Genomic DNA, 19,484 nt, shown 5'->3' on the forward strand with positions numbered 1-19,484 from the left:
GGAATGGAATTTGCAGAGATTGCGTGACGATTTCAAAGCGTATGTTTTTTTTTGGGAAATCTCCAACTTTAATTTGAACTGTCAAGTTAGGGCGCTGTGCTGGAGGAGAGCAGTTAGACTTTGTATCGAAAAACTCTATCGAATGGAGAAGATTATGTATTGAACAAGGGAACGGACAAGGTTATCCACGGTATCGTCATCTCCTATCATTTAGCTACATGTAGCGCCGCACTTTACCTAATGAACGTCTAATCGATACCAGAAACCGGTATGATAATGAAGCCGGCTGTTGCCGACTGCGGCTGTACTTACCGAACCGTAGACGGTACCGCAGGTGTCCATGCAGAGGAACAGGCACGTCGCAACGGCTTGAATTTTGATCTGTCCTATCCCGACGGTTGTCCGCTGTAGAATCGCTGCAATGATAAACAGACAGAGAAAGGGTGTTAGCTTAACACAAACTGTCAGCCTGAAGCGCTCTTGTAGACGTTTGATTTGAGTTCCGAATGCTTAAGATACGCTTGGAAAGCTTGTAAGAACACTCCCGTAGCCACCGACAGCCGTGCTACGTAATACAAATAGTTTAGCTTGCTGGAAAATCCCTCCTAAAGAGATGCCTTTTAATCGCGCTTAAATCACTTTCACAGCTTAAGACGACGCGTGCAGTGGCTTTGAAAGGCCAGGTGTCAATGAAACGCGACAGTCAGCACAAAATGTGACGTCTTATCAGTGTGCCGGCGAGTGGATCGAGATGCACTTTTGCTACTGTGTTGGCGATTGCTTTGATGCAGCGTCATCAAACGGTGCTACCTGCTAGACGGCACGTTCTCACGCCTTAACGGTGCCAATTGAACACGGTGCACACGCTCTAGCCGGTGTTGGAGTGTGGTTGTCGCTCAATGACGCGACGCATGACGTTGCATCAGTGCAGACGTGCACAACGTGGAACGGAATTAAAAATGCGCTTGAGAGATATGGCCGGGAGCTGCAAGAATGAAAGCAAAAAAAAAAACCCCCTCTGGCCACACACCTTGTTGCGAATGTTGAGGTAGGCCAAGCTTTTCCATCGCGGTCATTGTCATTTTGCTGGTTTTTTTTTTTGGCTACTGTTCTGTTTTTTGTTCAGTTCGCGGGCTTATCGCGCGAATTCGCAAAACAAACAAACAAAACAAAATGTGCATTTTTTTTTGTGGAAGCGCATGCGCTTGCACACGCGACTTTTGGCTAATGGTTGCGCAATCCGTCTGCACCTTTGTCTGGGGGGGGGGAGGGGAAAGGACCACCGGAACCACCGAATGATTGATGGATGCAGACCGTGCCGAATGGGTTGCATGGGGTTTAGCAGGTTGCGAAATAAAGTTCAATTTATGCCAACACTTCCCCGTGGAATTTGCTGGAGGTGTGGTAATGGGTGGGGAGAAAATAAATGAAATTCAATAATCTTTACAGATTAAGCTGTTTACACGTGAGTGAGTGCTGTCAGTTATAATCAGCTAATTAAAAGATTATCAATTGAACACATTTTTGTAGTTTTTTTTTTCCGAGTAAAACTTTGTTTGGATATTTCGATCATCTTGCGATATTATGTAAGCCGAATGATCGATGGGCATTCCGGCAGCAATAGGGCAATTTCGGGATTTTTTAAAGTCATCAATACGTTAAATACAATCAGCAAAAGAAATCAATCAGCACTCTAGACATTCTATTGCTTATGCTTATCTTACCAAACGCCACATGCATCATGCTTCGCTATGCTTCGGTTGGAGTTTTAATTGACACTAATAGGCGTATGTAGGCTTACAGCCCGGGTGCCATATCCTAGATCGATCGAAACAAAGAATCGAAACTGCACCATATTTTGCAATGAATTGATTGATTGTTCTGTCTAGGATATTAATTGCTGTTAATTGATTGCTGTGCAGAAGTGCGTTTTGCATAATCGAACCATATTTGTGAGGAAGGGTTCGATCACGAATAATTGCTAGAACCACCCATTCCCTCAATCTATATTTAATGACAGTGTTTTAAAACCTTCAATCTACTCCCATTCCGTGACGTTTCTTCCAAAATTTCACTCAATAAGCGTATCCCGCTATAAAACCTTTTTGAAATAATTGTTTGATTCCGAAACTCGTTTTCGCGCCCCTAATGTATGCGCACATTAATTCCAGATCTTTTTTTTTTTTTCGTCTTTTTCCATCATTACGCATAATTTGCGCGGCCAAGAAGCCAAACATTCACACACGCACACGTCATTTAAAATGTCCGCAAATTGATAAATTACTAAATTGCATGGTCATTTCATCTCGATCGGTGCGTACTGATTGCTGGCAGATACTTTCACAGGGACCAATCGATCGCCGTTCGCACATGTATCCTGTTTTGTTTTTGTTCCGCGGGCGCACGGGCGCGATCACTCTCGTTTCGTCTTTTTTAAGTCGTTCGCCCATATTTTTCAACACACTTTTGTATGGTTTCTTCTGTTATTTTTCGTTTAAAATCACATCATGATTAATCAGAACTGGCATAAGGCTGATTATTTCATTCGCTCCAGTAACGATTAAATGCGAAATTCGTTGCAAAATTGGGCGATCGCTTTGCTTCGGGGCTGTTGAAGCGAACTTTTGCCCCACAAAAACAGAAACATCATAATTAGAGTGTTAATCGATCGCTTCTACCTTGCGTGCGCGTGGAAGGTTTGTTCCTTTAGTGCGCTCTGTCATTAAGGTTGGCAGTGTGGAAATTGATCACCCTGAACTGGGCTGGGAAAAAGACTCTGACAAATGTATCGAATTACTACCATAACTTAGCACATTTTGAACTGTAAAGTTCGCGATCTGGAAGGATCCGATAGGGTTTGTCGAATTTATAACTGTATCGAAACTGAAAGAAAAATAACATACACACACGCAGTGTGAACGATCGTATCACATTAGGGGGCGTTGCTTTGCAAAAAAGAAGCGAAAATAAGCTGCAGAAGAATAATTCACTGCAGTTCAATGGATCATGGACGTTTGCAGTTTTAAAGGGCTCTTTAATAGGGCCCCCCCTTAATCCGAAAGTCACGATGATGACGTCGATTTTCCTCAACGATGATGATGATGATGATGCAAAAAAAAAACTACTCACAACGCGATAAACAACGCAAAAGTACCGCTGCAGGGAAATGAATGGACAGCTGGCCGTAAATTGAAGCTTTTTGACTGGAGCTAAAGGTGCCGTTTAAATATTTAAACAGTTTCGCTTAAGGAGCACAATTTATGAGGCAGACAACAGCCACAACAACGAAGCGTATCGATATTATGCAATTATGGCAAATGTCTTACTTCACGCGCAGAGAATCCGTTTCGGCGGTGTTGCATTGCTGCAATTTATGGGTGCTTTTCTTTGCAGAGAGTATTTTAAAGGATTGCCACCTAATAGTTTGAGAAACAACCATAAAACTGCTGCACATAAAAAGATTATTCTGAAAAATGTGTTCCGAATATCGTAGCCCGTAAAATTATGACAACTTCAATTGCGATGTCCACACTGGAGCCTGGCTATGTGTGCCACCGAGTGGACGAAACCATTTCCTGGGAACGCATGTGGGTCACATGTGGCTCCTATCAGCTAAACATTTCACTGAACTTTCGCACTTTCGTGCTTCATTGAGCTGAGAATCATTTAAATGGTGCGCTTATCGCTCGTTTTCGCACCATCCACTGTGGATCGGGCAACATTGTTGCATCGATTCCGCCGTCCAGCACCTGACCTCAGCCGGCGTCGAGTGGTGCCAGCACACGGTAGGCTCTACAGCGTACAGTACCATCCGTAATTATAGTATGATGAGCAATGTAAAACAAAAACCCCGTTCCCCAACACTGCCTCAACTCTCGGAACTGTCCCCAAGGTAGTCAGGAATTCGCAACGCGTCTTTTTCAACTATAAATCATTCGACCTTAGCAAACGATCGCGACACGGGGTGCCCTGAGTCAGAGTATGTGTTTAGTGGAGGTAAACTCTTCGTTGCACCACGGTGACAAAAACGTTACGCTAAATGGTGAGAAACGCTTTCGAGAGTTAAAAACTTAATTCATCTTTCACCCGGAGGCATCCTGCATTGGGAGTTTTTCGTCATACCATAATTTACACTGGTTCACTCGCCGGAAAAATGATAAAATGCACGTACTTTCTGTGCACTCCATAATGGGAGGTAAATGATAATTATTTAACACTTGACGTGAATTGGTTGAAAAAAAGGATGCCAAAAAGGAAAGAAAAGAGACGACTTCCTGTTTGTTGGGCTTAACAATGTCAATAGAGTAATTATTCAACTTCGAGTTTCTTCCCAGAAAACTTAAAGTTTTCCTCAACAATTCCACAAATCTTTTTTATGTATTTAATAAGTTAATGGTGATGTACTAGCTAACGGAATATCGTGTGTTTAGCATTATTTTCCACTTACTACCACTTACCAGCGACCAACCCAGTCCGTACACCGATTGATCTACCCGAACGAAGTGAGCAAGGAATAATTTTCTAAATTACATATCATTTCACTCGTTGTGTATTTTTCCCCTAATTATCCATGCGCGTGCAAAATAAACAGAGCTACCCGCGTAAGCGCTTATTACGCACCCAGATCGATTACCACAGGAAAGAAAGTATGCGACGAGATGTAACGTGATCGATCGGTTGATCGACAAGATGGACACAAAGGAAGGAAAGTATGGACATTTTTTGGATATTACTCCGACCGTCAGTTACGGTCATCGTCGATCTTTGATGACGTGCAAAGCACCATCCTTGCTGGACGTAGATAAATATGAAGATGCGTCCATCACCTTAGGCGACAATATCGAAACCAGATCGTGAATATATGCTTATGCGTGCCGAAAAAAAAAAAAACTGACATACAGCAGGCACGGTGCCGATAAAAAGACACAAGCAGGATAAAACTTCTGAGCAACATCCGATGCCCTGCCTTATGGCGCACTTGATCAATTTAGCCAATTTACCAACCACTTTGGGGAACCAGTTTTGTTAACTGACGCTTCTTTCTTTCGTTTCTTTTCCTTTTGGCAACACAAATTCTGCATTCCCATGTTGGCATGGCGCATAAAGACGAGGCTGCATTCGACTGGCTTAGGATAGGACATAACCTTCACCTTACCTCGTGCACTATTCTCGGTCAACTCCCGTCGGTAGGATGGTTCGCTGGCGCAGCTGATCGGTCAGCGATCGGTAAGAGATTTTGTCGCCACCGGAGGGTAAAGCGTATTAAACTAACAACTACCAAAAATAACTCATTTCACTTTTTAGACGGCGCTTAAATTTCTGAAAGCGACATGAATGCCACACAGTGCAGTCTCTGGCGGCAGGATGCGTAATTGGTCGTGATTACCCTTGAAAGCAAGATTTCCTGATCGTGATAAGTGAAATTGGCGCACCGATGGAATTTTTCCGACCATGTGGTTGCTGTGGTGCTGCCATTGGAAAGGAATCCTGCCCTGAATGTAAGCGAGAATCTTGACTGCACGTGTTGTTCATGGTTGCATTTACATGTTGGAGCAATGCTCGGCGGGTATCGTTGCGTGTTTATTGTGGGATTTTTTTTACTTAAAGTGGATGATGTTAAGGAATGGGAAAAGAACGTTTTAAAGATTTTTTATGTGACCTTTAACATGGTTAATGCATTAAGGTTTTTTTAAAGGCTTAAGGACTCAAGAACTGTTATGAAATACAATGCAACGATTTTTTATTTAAATGAGGAAAGCTGGAAACATCTTCAATTATAGTGTACAAAATTGTCAAGAAAATGAAATAATTAGTAAAAATGCATTAAAATTGTTACAATTTTCATTTAATTAGCCGTTAAATAAAATACTATAAAGAAAACGTTCAATGCGATTGGCTGAAACACAAAACCAGATGACTTTTTGCTGGTTCGTTGGTTCTCCGAGTGCCATAAATTTTACAACTGTCAGTACATGCGCTACACGGGGATGCAATTGAAGTTGCCGCCCTAAAGGGTTGAGCACCTGCGACGCCCAACTAAAGGTAAAAGAAGACTTTCGGTGATTGGCGAAATCTTTTCGTTACTTGGTTTTTACTTTTCTTCGAAACAACTGGCTCGGCTTCATTCTCGGACGTGCGATTACGTGCACTCGATAGCCGAAGGACACATGGGCATGGTTTCGCACGAAACGCGTGTTCGAATATTGAAGAAGTTGACAGTTGAAGTTGCAAGTAGGTGTAAATGTTCCACATTTGCATAAACTTTGCAGGAAAATTTTCGAAACGGGGACTTTACATTCTAATAGAAACGGTTTTTCTTGTTCAACTGTAAATGTTTACATTCGATTCATCTTTAACTTTATATAAAACAAATAAAAGTAAATATTCTACTGCTATTAGCAGAAACAATTCCACATATCGTTTGTGTAACAAAAAATAAAATAAAAAGATTAATCAATAATCAGCACCGGTACTGGTGAGTGAAAGACATAAAGCAACGAAAGCAAAGAATGAACTGACAAAACAGGTTAACGAACACTTTCCGTTGCGACAGCGGGTAGAGCATAATCCTGGATCAGGTTGTTCGGTTGCAAAATTGATTTTTTTTACCAAAAATACCGTTACGCGACGTTAAACGAACCAAAAGGTATTGGCACAAAGTGGTTTTCGTGGTTTTCACGCGGTTTCGTTGCTGTATGCTTTGAAAAAAGAAAACCTCGGCCAGCTGATTTGCTATTGTGGTCGGTATCGACTCGAAGAAAGGAATAAAGGATTTATTGCCTGAACCAATAAATCGACACGTTACGGTTGTAGCTTTGTGAGATAACTTTTGCAACTATCCTTGAGGAAGTTTTCTTCAAATCACCAACAAATGAGTGAGTGTTTTGAAAATCGCAAACCCCCGTTAAAGCCATTAAAAGATCCACCACCGCGAGATTATGGCTATATTTTTATTTTCAAAAAATTTATAGCAAACAAGATAAGATTAAGTGTATTTATTAACCAAAAGACTGAATAAAATTATCCTACAATTTCCCGTTTTCGGAATGTTTGCGCCACGCGCACATACCAGAACAATGTGCTTGAGTAAACTGCGCTTTCACCATGGGCCGCTTATCGTCGGATTATGTTGCTAAATATTGACAAAGCCAGATAATCCACCTATGTTCTCAATTATCATCCCACACACACACACATACGTAGCGGTGGTATGGCGCACGACAAAAAAAGGGTTAAAATGATTGCAGTACGAACGCAATTCAAAGGCTACAGGCGGTGTTCGAGTGGCACTCAACGCAGCCCTTAAAAGGGCCGGACCCACGTCACAGACAGCAATAATTACAACTCATGCAAACAATGCTCAGATTACGGTCATAAAGCATTAAAATATGTGTCACAACATTTAATGTTTACGTGTGGCTAATATATGCTGGTCGGAACGCGCCAGCCAAAGGCAGAAATTCGTAGAACAAAACTCAATTTAGCTTGATTTTGGCCGAACACAGGAGACTGGCGCACCAACAAAACATTCGAGCTCGAGATGAAAAGAATTAAATGACAGGCAGAGGGATGCCTTTTATTTATATTTGATTTATTTAAGTACTTTCAAAAGCTAGCAATCATTAATAAAAAAAACTTTTTGAAAAAATATTTTATTTAAAAGATGAAATAAAGTGTTTGAATATTTTGAAAAGCAAACGATAGCATCCAACAATCGCTTGTCTATAAAATATAAATGTGAAATGAATATCATAAAACACATGTCGAAGTTTAACCATGGCTGATAAAGATTTTATGACTAATAGGAAAAGCATCGCGCGTGCGTGATTTGATTATTTCTCCAGAAAACCGAGCTCCCTTTTGTTAAGTTTGCTTCTGACGACTCTTAAGAGTCGTAAAGATCCGCTCGCACAAAGTAGCCGATAATCTAAAAAGCAATAAAAATGTGGATTCTGTCTCTCTGATAATGATGCGTGAAGTATCGAAAGAGGTCTCCCCGTAGCAAAGCGATGCTAAGCATGTTGCTATCGCTGGCACGATATCAGTGTCCAGTGGTCGGTAGTGAGCGATGCTTTTGACACCGGCCAAGGTTGAGCTGGAGTCGAATATTATTTAAACCAAAGCGCCCACTTTCCCCCCACTATCGTACCGTGTATGAGAGTGCCAAACAAACGGGACTGCTCCAGATTTAGCTTCCTGCGTTATTCTTCCTGCGCATACCCCATAAAGGATAGCCCCAACGGTAACGGAGGTTTTAAAAAGGGCTAATCGACCAATTTACATAGGTAATTAACTTGCAAGATAAATCCCTCCACGGACGGTCCCTCGGGTTGACCTGATGGCTGTAATGGCCGGCTTCAATGGGCGGATATCGGTTAACATGCACTTTCGGAACGCAGCAGAAGTCACCACCAGAAGTGGCATGCGCTCGTTCACGGTCTAGGCCGGAACCGTGAATCAGCGTTAGTGTTGCATGCCCAACCGATCAATAGGTCGATGAATTTTAAGCAGGGGCAACACGGATCCACGGATTATGATAGCCTTCGTGTAGGTTCGTAGTAATCGGAAGCGCCCTCCGCGTGCTCTTCATGCCACGCCAAATCAGTGCCAAGAGAGTGCCCCGCATTGGGCCCGAGCATTTACACATTCTGGAAATGTGAGAATCCCACGGTTTCCCGCTGTGCAATCAAAAAACCCGAGCACAAAAATGGGATGGATCGTTTAGGTGATAATGAACGATGTTTGTGGGGTGAAATTATACCAAAATTATGTCTACACCCCCGCCGAGCAATGGGAATGATAGATGGAAATGGTAGCCAGCCCTAAGGGTGCAAGGAACGAAACTAGACAGGTATGTAGATTTGTATGCAAATTCTTCATCTTAACCTGCTCTGGCAGAGCAAACAAGTGGGAAAAATATGATTGCAGAAGAGAATGAAGAAGATCTTTCCTTGTTTGGTAAAATTGATCATAAAGTAAATATTTACTTTATCCTATGTATGTATCTTCGGCGACATTCTACAGATATCTTCCTTGTTTTTATTTTTCGAGAATTGCTGTTCATCCCTGTGCAGTATTTTCGATTTTTTCAAACTAAACATTCCAGTTTTGGATTAGGTTAAAATATTTTTGTGAATAAAAATAGCTTTTAAATGTTTCTAATTTTTATTTCATGTCAAAGGAAAATCTGGATAAAATGATTTAAGTGCTTTTACTGATATCATGTGGAACTTCTTCTTGGCTTAACGACTTACTAGGTCCCACCGACCCATAAGAATGGCTAGACTTGCTAATACTACGTAGTTGGATAGTCAGTCTTCACTACGGGGGCCAGGTTTAAAAACCTGCGCAGCTATCAAATCTCCGATGAAGCATAATCAATTGAGAGTCTATTAAACGCAGCACCTCACCTGCTAAATCACTTTCCAATGCGTAACAAACATTTGCAAATTATATGATAAATTTCCATCCATTTTCATACACGCAAACACGCTCCCTCCTGGAGTAGAATCAGATTTATTCTGCAGTATTACTCGGGGAACTATCAAGCTAGTTTGTTGTCCATCTGTATCTTCACTCCCCTATCCAAAAACTTGAGATACAGACTAGGGAGAATGAAACACAAAAAAAAACCTTAAACCTATGACGGACGAGATCCTGCGGACCCTCCTCAGGCGAACAAGGAAAACAGAAAACAAACCAAAAAACAAATGGCCGTTGCATGAGCTGCATATGCACGCGATTCTGTGTGCGGTGGTCCATTTTTACGCACCAGCAAAACCGCAAATTGATTCCTTGCGAAAGTCACGGAATTTCGAGTGGCCACAAAGGAAATCAATAGATTTCCGATTACCATTCGTTCGGGTTGGTCGGACACTTGCCTTGCGGCGAACCGATTGTTGACCGATAAGAACTTGCTGCACTTACGCTATTGTGTAATATATGCGTCTTTAGCAGGGTCTGGATTGGTATCATTGCGTTCACTGTAGATAGTTTCCATTTTTCACTCAACTCGCCGTCTACTTCCTTCCGTTCACTTGCACGGGCGTTACGCCACCGCAAGATCGAAAGAATTTGCGTCTTGTCGTGCGCTATTCTCACGCACACACGCCACTTTTCGGGTTCGATGACCATTCGGGAAAATTGTGACAAAAATGATCGCTTTAGCTCGAACGATATCTTAAAATGCGTCTAAGAAAAGCAGTCCCCACGAGCGAGTGTGCGAAGACGGTCAATCCATCCCCGATGTGGCACGCAAGTACGTTCGGAAGTGTCTGCTCGGGGTACTTTACGCTATGCGTGTGTAAGTATGCTTTCACCCTGGGTAGAGGAGGGTTGGAGGAGAAAGGGATAGGAAGTGATGCCGCGTGACCAGACCAGGGCAACTACGAAGCAGCGCCAGCCGAATGGTTTGTAGCGCATGATTGACGACCCGTTGACAGCCGTCTCACAACATCGGCGGGGGATTTTCTTCGGGATATCGCTATTTGTGCTGCAAGGAAAAGATGACAAATTTGCCAAACAAATATAAATACGGATATGCCGAACAGCCCAGTGGGTGGATCAAGGAACCAGTAGTCGGAGCAAATAAAAAAACGTTCCTAATGATATGCGTGAGCGGAATGCGAATTGCACAAAAGCGCTCAGACATGGTCGTCGAAATTCTGCAATTTCTTTAGGATTAGAAGAAGGATCAGCATGGGATGGATCCTGTATAGCGTTGGATTAGCCCACATTGACGTTTAGTTTACAGATTGACAGATAGCATCCCGTCAAATAAAAGTCTCAATTTTCATCCCAGGGTACCACCATGTGGTCAGAGTCAGTTGCGATATTTTTCAGCACATTTTTCAAACATCCCAAGTTACGTTTGGTTGCAGCTTTGAGGTTGGTACAGTTTTTGTTGTTGTATGCCTTATCAGACATCTCGTAATCCACCCTATTTTCGCTAATCCCAAAACCACCGCAACACAGCAGCTGAGTGCATCAGCTGCAGTTTTCAAATGTTCAGAAAACCTCAGAAAATGGACACCCGGTGGACTCTCGTTTTTTGTACTTGTTTGTCTAAGGTTACTTCACTACTAGTGTTGTGCACTGCTCTTTTGTAGTTATGCGCTCTTGCGCAACGCAAATTTATCAAGGTACCATTTTTGGCTTGTCAAACCCCGCATGTTCTAGGTAATTTGAGAGTTTCTTTCACTCAATTTCAACCATATTTTGTTGTAGCATTTCTCCCCTCGAAGAGTTCAGAGCAGCTTCCGAATATCGATCACCTTTCCCCCTGACACAAGGTGTGACCATTTATGTGCAGGGAAGCCCATCGCTGTCGGAACTTCTGGATGCGCTTCTCGGTAAACCATCATCGGTCGTTATAATCATTATTATTATTATGACTGCTTTCATCCACAGAAGTTAATGGAACGTATAATTAAGTTTCGCTTTGATCTACCAGAAGAGGCCGGATGATGTGCACGAGGTTTTTTGATGAGATGTGAAGCGATGGGTTGACGATATTTATCGAGTGCGATACCCGTTTCGGGAAAGAACTAATGCAAAACGATCGATCCGGATCCGGAGACCACTAGAATTATCTGCTAAAGCGAGTTTAATGTTCGCAAGGAATCGCTTACTGGTGGCCATTAAGAAGTTGGCTAAATCCTGGAATTAACTTCATAATTATAAAGCACCTACAATATATTGCCACCTTTTTCAATCAGAGTTCTTCACTGGTGGTCTCGCTTCACCAGCACCGCAACATACATCCATAATTGCACTCAATGTGTCCTTCAACATTTTTTTTTTTTTTTTGAGAGGCCGGCAAACAGCTTCTCGTTGTTATGGAGTTGTAAAACCGAAACAAACCGAAACACAGCGAGAATGGAAACATCGATGATTGGAACCCGAATACCGTTACAGATAAAAGCTGGGACTCGTGGTGGGATTTCCTTTTCCAAATTTTATCTGAACCAGCCATAAAAATGTTTAATCGTTCCTGCGCGACCGCAACTTTAGGAACGGGTGAATGACTTCCATCACCATTTCGGCGTACAGTATCGTGCCTTGCTGGACCAAACTGAAGGCCAAACAATAATCTGCTGCTGAAGCAAAGCAAGGTAAAAGCAACAAGGTAAACATTGCTTCTTCAGATCCTTTCGCCGATTACGTCACGCCGAGAATGCGCCTCACTTGCTGTCCGTAGTCCAAAAAAACCGGTCGCGATTCCGATCATTCCGCGACGCCGGGAACGTCCATTTACGCGCAGTCGTCCATCTAAATCAAACGTTGTTTGGTTTTTTGCTTTTCGCATGACCCGATTGATGGGGAAGAGTGCGATGAAAGTGAGTTATAGCTGTCCCAGCTGATATCAATTTGTGTCTACGTTATGGCAATCATAAGTCTTTCTCTCTTTGTTCTCACCTTGTTTCACCAATCATCCGATCACGTTTCGCAAATTTATTGCTGAAAAGGATGGATTTTTTTCGCTAATCGTAGACTCTTTTGTCGGTTGCTGATAAGTATCTGTGGGGCATGCTGTGAAACACAGATCATATGTCATATTATGCGAAAAGAAACATGCAGATCATTTTAAATTATAAAAGTTTCTCCACCATGAACAAGCAAATATTTACTAATGAACGATGTAAGGAGAAATAGGCGGCTTATTAAGTAGAGAATCTAGCCTGGGATCCATCACTCAGCGACCTGATTGCTGAGTTGATTGATTGAAAAGTCATTTAATATCGTTGAAATCAATTACAAAACGAGGCTATTTTCAAATTCTTGGAATCCTTGCCCATAATACAGGTATCGTCTATTACACCAATCAAATCGAATCAACCAAACAAAGTCACAACAATTATCAACCACGTGCGCAATAATTCTAGGTTAATGTGCGATAATGATTATTTTTCTTTTCTCCTCGTTACCTACTACACGTCACGACTACCTAGTTCCGTTGATGGAAATCGAAACCTCATCGGTTTTGTCTGGTTTAACTCCGTCAGCAAATGACGATCGTACGGAGATTGAAACCGGCTGTTAGATGCGTGCGTTGCTGCACCAAGGTAGCCATTGGTACAGCCAAACCTGGGAGGATTTTGCGGACATGCTCTTGCCGCCCACCGTTGAACATGGATAATAATAATTCAAAAAGAATATGATACTAATCTTACATTATGGCGAATGCTTTGGTACGCGGCAGACGAAGATCCTGAAGGAACCTCGAAAGCAAACGGGTAAACCGAGGTGCAATAGACTGACTGGCAGTAACATGCAGTGAAGACTTCATTTGCAACAATGTATGGTGAAGAAGAGACCACATTAGAGAGAAAGAGTAGTTACACCCCGGTCTTCGGTGTTGATGGGGCGAGACCAATTGGAAGACTGGCACAAGCAGTTCCGAGTCGTTTAACTGTTGCAGTTTTTTCCTTCTTCTTCTACTGGAACACGTGTAATTAGGTGTGACTTTGGTGAACGTTACTGCAAACACCGATCAGCTCCCAGAACGGTTCCGGAAGGTTTGTGCTTCGAAGGTGCAAAGTTTAATCTCACGAAGTGTAAGTTTATGCAGATGAAGCATTCAGACAGTTGGCAAGATCGTGATCGCGAGCAACTGAGGACCGGTTGAATGTGTGAATAAATGAGCATCACTCGTATCATCCGACTCGACTTCTGTTACCGGCCAAGGTCTCGGCGTCCAGAGTCTGGAGGACGGAAAAATGGAACCGCCCAGCTTACCACCAGATGACGCGATGGACACGGGAAAAATGGAAGCAACCTAGCGATGGTACGATCTTTCTGTCCCCGACGCTGACGATCAATATCTGTCAAATTAGTTATTGATTTTACGCGCGACAATCGAGCTTAACGGCAGGTAATTAAAACTGTAAACGATCATACGTTCGTCAAGAGAATTCCCGTGGCACCGTCCGCTCAGAACCGGTAAGTTCCCACTGCCAGTCTCCAAATATGGGTGCGCGATGTTGGCACCCGGCAGGAAATTAACTGTATCAAATAATTAATAACCATTCAACTGGATCGCTGATGAATAACGTAAAATATCCGGGTGATCATTCCAGAATCGGTTCCTATTTTATAGACAACGCCGTCCCAGGGCACGCTTGTATGTCCCCTTCGCTCGCGGTACCAATTAGGACACAACTAATGCATACACATTATTCGACTCGACTAATGAGCGCTAATGGTGTAAGGTTGCTTTTTAAATGTGATGTGCCTGTAAGGCCGTACGAGGGTGTTCTTCTGCACAAAAAGAGCCTGGAGCTTCCGGCTGCAACAAAGTTGCGCACGATCAGTTTCACCGACAAAGACTGCATTTGTTTACGAATTTTAAGAAGCGACGCTTCTTTGCCGAGCGAATTTTTTATTTTTTCGCTACCAGGTATCCGGCGGGATTAATCCGGCGGCATATGACAAACGCCTTACCTGCTTGGTAGGATGCACATGTTTGTCAACTGTAGTACCGCCCGGCCGTGTGTGGTAAAGTTTCATCGCGTGATAATCCTCTGCAGTATCTTGACTAATCGGAACGGCGAACCAACTGCAGCCCTAACTCGACCCCATTCGATCCGCAAACGATTATTGAGTCATATCTTTGCGTTATCTCAATGTCTCCATTACCTAGCGCTTTAGGTGTGCTAGGGTTGCCTCCAGCTTACCGACCTGGTATCATGAAACGACCAAGCGGAAGGAAAGCCAAATGAATAAGAATCCGAAACGAAACCACATGCAGCATTGCTTAAAGGCTTGAAGACAAGTTGCGGGACCGATCACGTCCACTCAACGTTCATCGTTTGCAGCTTCCGAAGAATGGAGATCGTCAATCGGACCGGTTAAAGAAAGCGTATGCAAATGCAAATAAACTGCTTCGACTCGAGCGACTGAGACACGGACTCCCAAACCTCGTTCAAGCATCTTAATAATCGATTTTTCGAATGCACCCTTGCAGACGGTTTGCATTCTGGACAGGAGAGCATGCACTACACGTACAGTCAGGCCCTCTCGATCAAGTTCGATCGATTTGATAACCCGCGAGCCGGACGCGTTCAGTCCGGTTTTTAGCGAGAGGAATTTAAATCGATCCTCAATCGATCGCCCCGTCGGTTGTTGGTTATGAGTTTAAAAAATGCACACGAACTTACGAACGGGTTTCACTTTCCACCCCAAAGGCTTCGTTTGCTACTTTGTTCGGAGTTTGCTCCCCACTTTTGCTGCTGATTGTCCCGGTCAGCTGTCGATCGTGAAGCGCCCGGACTCTCTGTTCCGTCAAGGCTGGCCAGTCTTTGGGATTGTGAATGAATGCGTTCATGCCATTTGAACTGGCCATTGGCTTGGCGTGGAGCTGCACAGCTTGCCCATTTTCGACCGTATGCGTTCCCGCGCATGTTTATTTATGTTTTTTTTTTTCGATCCCTGTCCATGCCTCCGTGTGGCTGGGATGGGAATGAAGGATCATAATGAGGAGCACGAAAGGGGACAGCTTTGGAACCATCAGGTTTCAGCTGTTGCTCAGTCGGTTGAGAAGTTAGTTGAACAAACTGTGGCGTTTTGTGGCGAGATTCCGATTTCTATGCTTTCAGTCGCTTCGCTCTTAAGTTTTTCATTTTCGACGATGGAGTTTTGGAGTTTTTTTTGTCGAATTGTTTTAAAATTAAACCCACCGATTTGAATATACGCAAATGTATTCTTTCAGATGGAAGGTAAAAAGCATTATTCAAATGTATTGGCTAGACAATCATTCTCAAAATCGTATATTTTATTGGATTAAATCTCATCCTAATCCATGTTTGAGAACCACTCAACGATGTGTGGCATATTGTTTCCCAGGAAACTATTGCAAAGATTACATTAGCAAACACTTTCTCCGTTCAAAGCTCTTTGCTCGTTTCCCCCAATTGCGACAAGCGTTCAAGATGAAGTTTCCCCACTTTATACTCTCTTTCAAAGGAGGCAAAGCTCAAATAGACACACATTATGCAGATGCATCTTTCACTAGACCACACGCAAACGCCTCCAAACGCTGACCCCACTTAATAACCTACCGAAAAAAAAAGTTATCTTTCACATCCTCCTACAATAACGCACGTCTTGGGTGGGGATCGCCTTCCAGTGACGCTAACAAATGGGTCTTTTGTTCAAGAATCAAGTAGAACTCTTCACTTCATTGACACTTCTCACCACGAGAGTGTCAACTTACCGATGCACTGCTCGCACCCTTGTGGAATGGGCCGATATTTGACAGGTCTGTATTATCTTCGTTGGATTAGATTGGGATATGGTTACAGTCGTTTATTTTTCCCGCTTCTGAAGCAACTGGAAGGGAGAGAACTATTATCACCTCCATCCCAACGCTACGCAACGCCTTCAGCAGGAAGTTACTGTTTGCTGACGTACTGTTAGTTCGGGATAGTAGAAAACCGAAATCTATCTCACCATTTCCAATGCTGCAAGCGTAGGGCCCTTACATTTTTTCGCCCGAACTGAACGTATCTCAATCGCTCAGCAGCCAAACGAATGGCGAATGATTCGAACGATAAGAAAGCCGATCGCTAATAAGGGAGGCACGGATTACGGTCAACCTTTCCCGAAACAAAAACGCACCCTGCACCCAGCTGCTCCCAACTTTACGAGCTGTAAAACATTCCCTGTTAACAGTCACCTCAGCATTTCGTCTTTGGAGGGCTTCGATTTATGCACTACACGATCGTAAATCAATCGAAATCTATTAAAAACTTCATACACATCCCTTTAGAAAAGGCAACTCTCTGCAAGCGAGAGCATTGATTGCATTCTATCTGGAACAAGTCTTTCTCGAACGGCCGAGTGAATTAGATTCCAGTTGTGCTTCCCGCCAACTGGTCTCGTAAAAGCAACATCCAGCAGCACGGTTGCACTTGCGATGCTGAGCTATGGTAGCGTTTAAAACATTCCATTAGTCAAACACAACTGCCGGGTTGATGAAGGGTTCGATGGTAGGAGATCGCATTACCAAAACGTACTACCACCCGTGGGGCAATTCGCATAATTAGGAAAGATATGAGAAAGCTAACTTCACGATCGGCGTGTGCTCCTGGTGGCCTAGTAAAAGGGGAAACAGTGTTCGATTTCTAATAAATTCAGGTTTTTTATTATTTTCTGTTCGAAACAACAACGTTGCTTTTGTTACGTTGATTTTATATCGATTTGTGAGTCTCTATGACGTGGAGGGAAACGGGAATGCTTCTATTGATAAAATAAAAATGTTAAAAAAGTTTTAGACAAAATATAGACAGTTAAAAATAAGCAAGTTGGTGCTAGAATATTGAGCTTTTATATTCATATTTAATCAATAAAAAATGATACAAACAAAACATAAGATATATTAACTGTTTTGTAAATCATTCCTCGGCGTTCATTACCTTAAGCAACTTCAAAATGATTTGTTTTGCATAATGTGGCCGAACATTAGACGAGGGGAAAATTATTGGACCAATGCTCTTCGGTTAACCTAGTGAACTCTGACCCCAACAGCCGAATTTACTTGACCGCTCTCGGTGGGCGTATCAAACACAACCCCTAAGCTATTCGGATACTAGCGTAAGAAAGTCTGCATACTAATATACACCCCAAGTAGTCGAAGCATACACACAAACACACCAACAGCAGCCGAAAACCTATTCGGCACGGCAAGGGAGAAAGAGGACATTGACCGCAGACTACACTTACGACGTCTACTGACGCGGTTAGTGAGCTTTGTTGCCAACCGCAGCTACCCCTGTGCCAACGCACTCTGCCTCACCGGTCAAATGCTCCTATCGGTACGCACAATTTACCTAAACAATCGCACGCGGTGCCGGCCGGCCAGACTTGGTAATGTATGTCATCGATTGCACCCAGATTCTCTATTAGTAAATTATGCGGAAGTCATAAATCAGCATCGTTGGCTTGGGCACACCGGGGATGGCGAGAGCGAGCGTGTGGTAGGAGCGATACCAACCGGAAGGGTCTTCCCCAAGAAGACGGGATAAAGCTGTCACGATAAAGGAAGGCGGCATACATGGACGTCATTGTGAGTGATCTAATTTCATTTGCTGTCTAGCAGTTGATCTATTTTAGTGAGACAAATTTGTTGGTGTCATGAACTGCTCGCATAGCAACTGGAAATATGATTTATTTATGTTTAGAATGGAGCATCGGCTATATCCATCAGGATTCACGTTTAAAAAGTAAATCTGCGTGTATCCTCTGTTAAATAAATTCCAGACCCATCCAATTGGGATTGCCGGCGACAGTGTGGCTACCATAATCAGTGTTCCAGAAATTGAGTGATTGTTTACAATTCACTTATAAGATTTCTTGCCCCTGTAACCTGACGCTACCAACACCAGAACCATTAATAGCTTGATGATCCTCTTCAATTCTTTAGAAGTTTCATTCATCTTCCTACAGCGAAATCCGCCCTCATTGCAAATTGAACGCATCATCATTACACGCTTAAAGAGTTTTTTCACAGTTTCTTGATCCATCTCAAGCGTCATCTCAGCGAGAGAGCAAAAAAAAAATCTGCATCCTGACGCAGTCAGCCGGTAGTCAGCTCCACGTAAATAGGAAACGTATACTTTGCGTCTCATCGCCGGCGAGGACGAATCCTCTCCCTCTATTTGTAGAACAAACAACGAACGGGTGAAAAGCATGCTCGGTAGCAACAAGGGTACAGGGAAACCCAAACAAACTCACCCCACCGCTCAGCTGCAGCCGGCTGATCGGTGTTCGGTTGAAATTTTGCAACGGTTGACGATCGGAAGTTCAACCCTGGAACACTTGGATATTTAAGAGAGGAGCTGAGCGTAGTGTAGGAGCGGGAAAAGCCGTGACGGTGTGAATGGGAAGTGTGAAAAATAAGCAGCACAAACAGAACAGTCAGCAGACGCACGCAGAGAACGGGCAACAAAATGTTGCGCCCGCTAAATGCACCCACGACTTCCCTTGGCCGTGATGCAGCGACTGCGATGCAACTGACCTACCGCACCATTTTTTTTGCGGTATATATTTTGCAACGCGATTCCGGCCACTCGGTGCTCTTTCTTTACCATTTTTTGTTACAACTCAACGATCGCTTCAGCGGCGATGCGGCAGTGGGGTAGCTGGCAGTGGTGTTGGTATGCCACACATTGTCATTCACACTTGCCGATACGCGCAGAGACTATGTGCACGCATGGACGCACACTGTCTTCGTCTCCGCTCGACGAGCGCTCATGCTGTCGCGATCTACGCCCGGTCCCGGATTGACAGACAGCGGGCTTATGGAGGGCGGCAGATTGAGTGAAGTATTCCGGCTGCCCATCGGCAATGAGGCGGTGTCATATGCTTTTGAAAGTGGAGCCGGTGCTTCAATTCGTTCTGTCTACAACTCGCGCCGAATTGATCGATGAAGGGTGAACCAGAACCAAGGAACAAAAAATGCGCCCATGTCTGATGCACGCAACAAA

The 19,484-nt window shown here is 43.4% G+C and overlaps 3 protein-coding genes across 3 annotated transcripts in view; 2 read left to right on the forward strand and 1 right to left on the reverse strand.

Annotated features, from left to right (window-relative positions):
• Positions 1 to 19,484, forward strand: part of LOC126559023 (glutathione S-transferase 1) — a 435,657-nt gene that overhangs the window by 295,986 nt on the left and 120,187 nt on the right. The window lies entirely within an intron of this gene.
• Positions 1 to 19,484, reverse strand: part of LOC126557121 (uncharacterized) — a 43,424-nt gene that overhangs the window by 18,959 nt on the left and 4,981 nt on the right. The window contains exon 2 of the mRNA XM_050212786.1: positions 313 to 416. Coding sequence (XP_050068743.1) covers positions 313 to 416 — 104 coding nt within the window. The remainder of the gene's footprint in view (positions 1 to 312; positions 417 to 19,484) is intronic.
• LOC126557342 (endoplasmic reticulum chaperone BiP) overlaps positions 1 to 19,484 on the forward strand; it is a 205,185-nt gene that overhangs the window by 6,299 nt on the left and 179,402 nt on the right. The window lies entirely within an intron of this gene.

This window comes from Anopheles maculipalpis, chromosome 2RL, assembly GCF_943734695.1.
Source record: "Anopheles maculipalpis chromosome 2RL, idAnoMacuDA_375_x, whole genome shotgun sequence".
Classification (NCBI taxonomy): domain Eukaryota; kingdom Metazoa; phylum Arthropoda; class Insecta; order Diptera; family Culicidae; genus Anopheles; species Anopheles maculipalpis.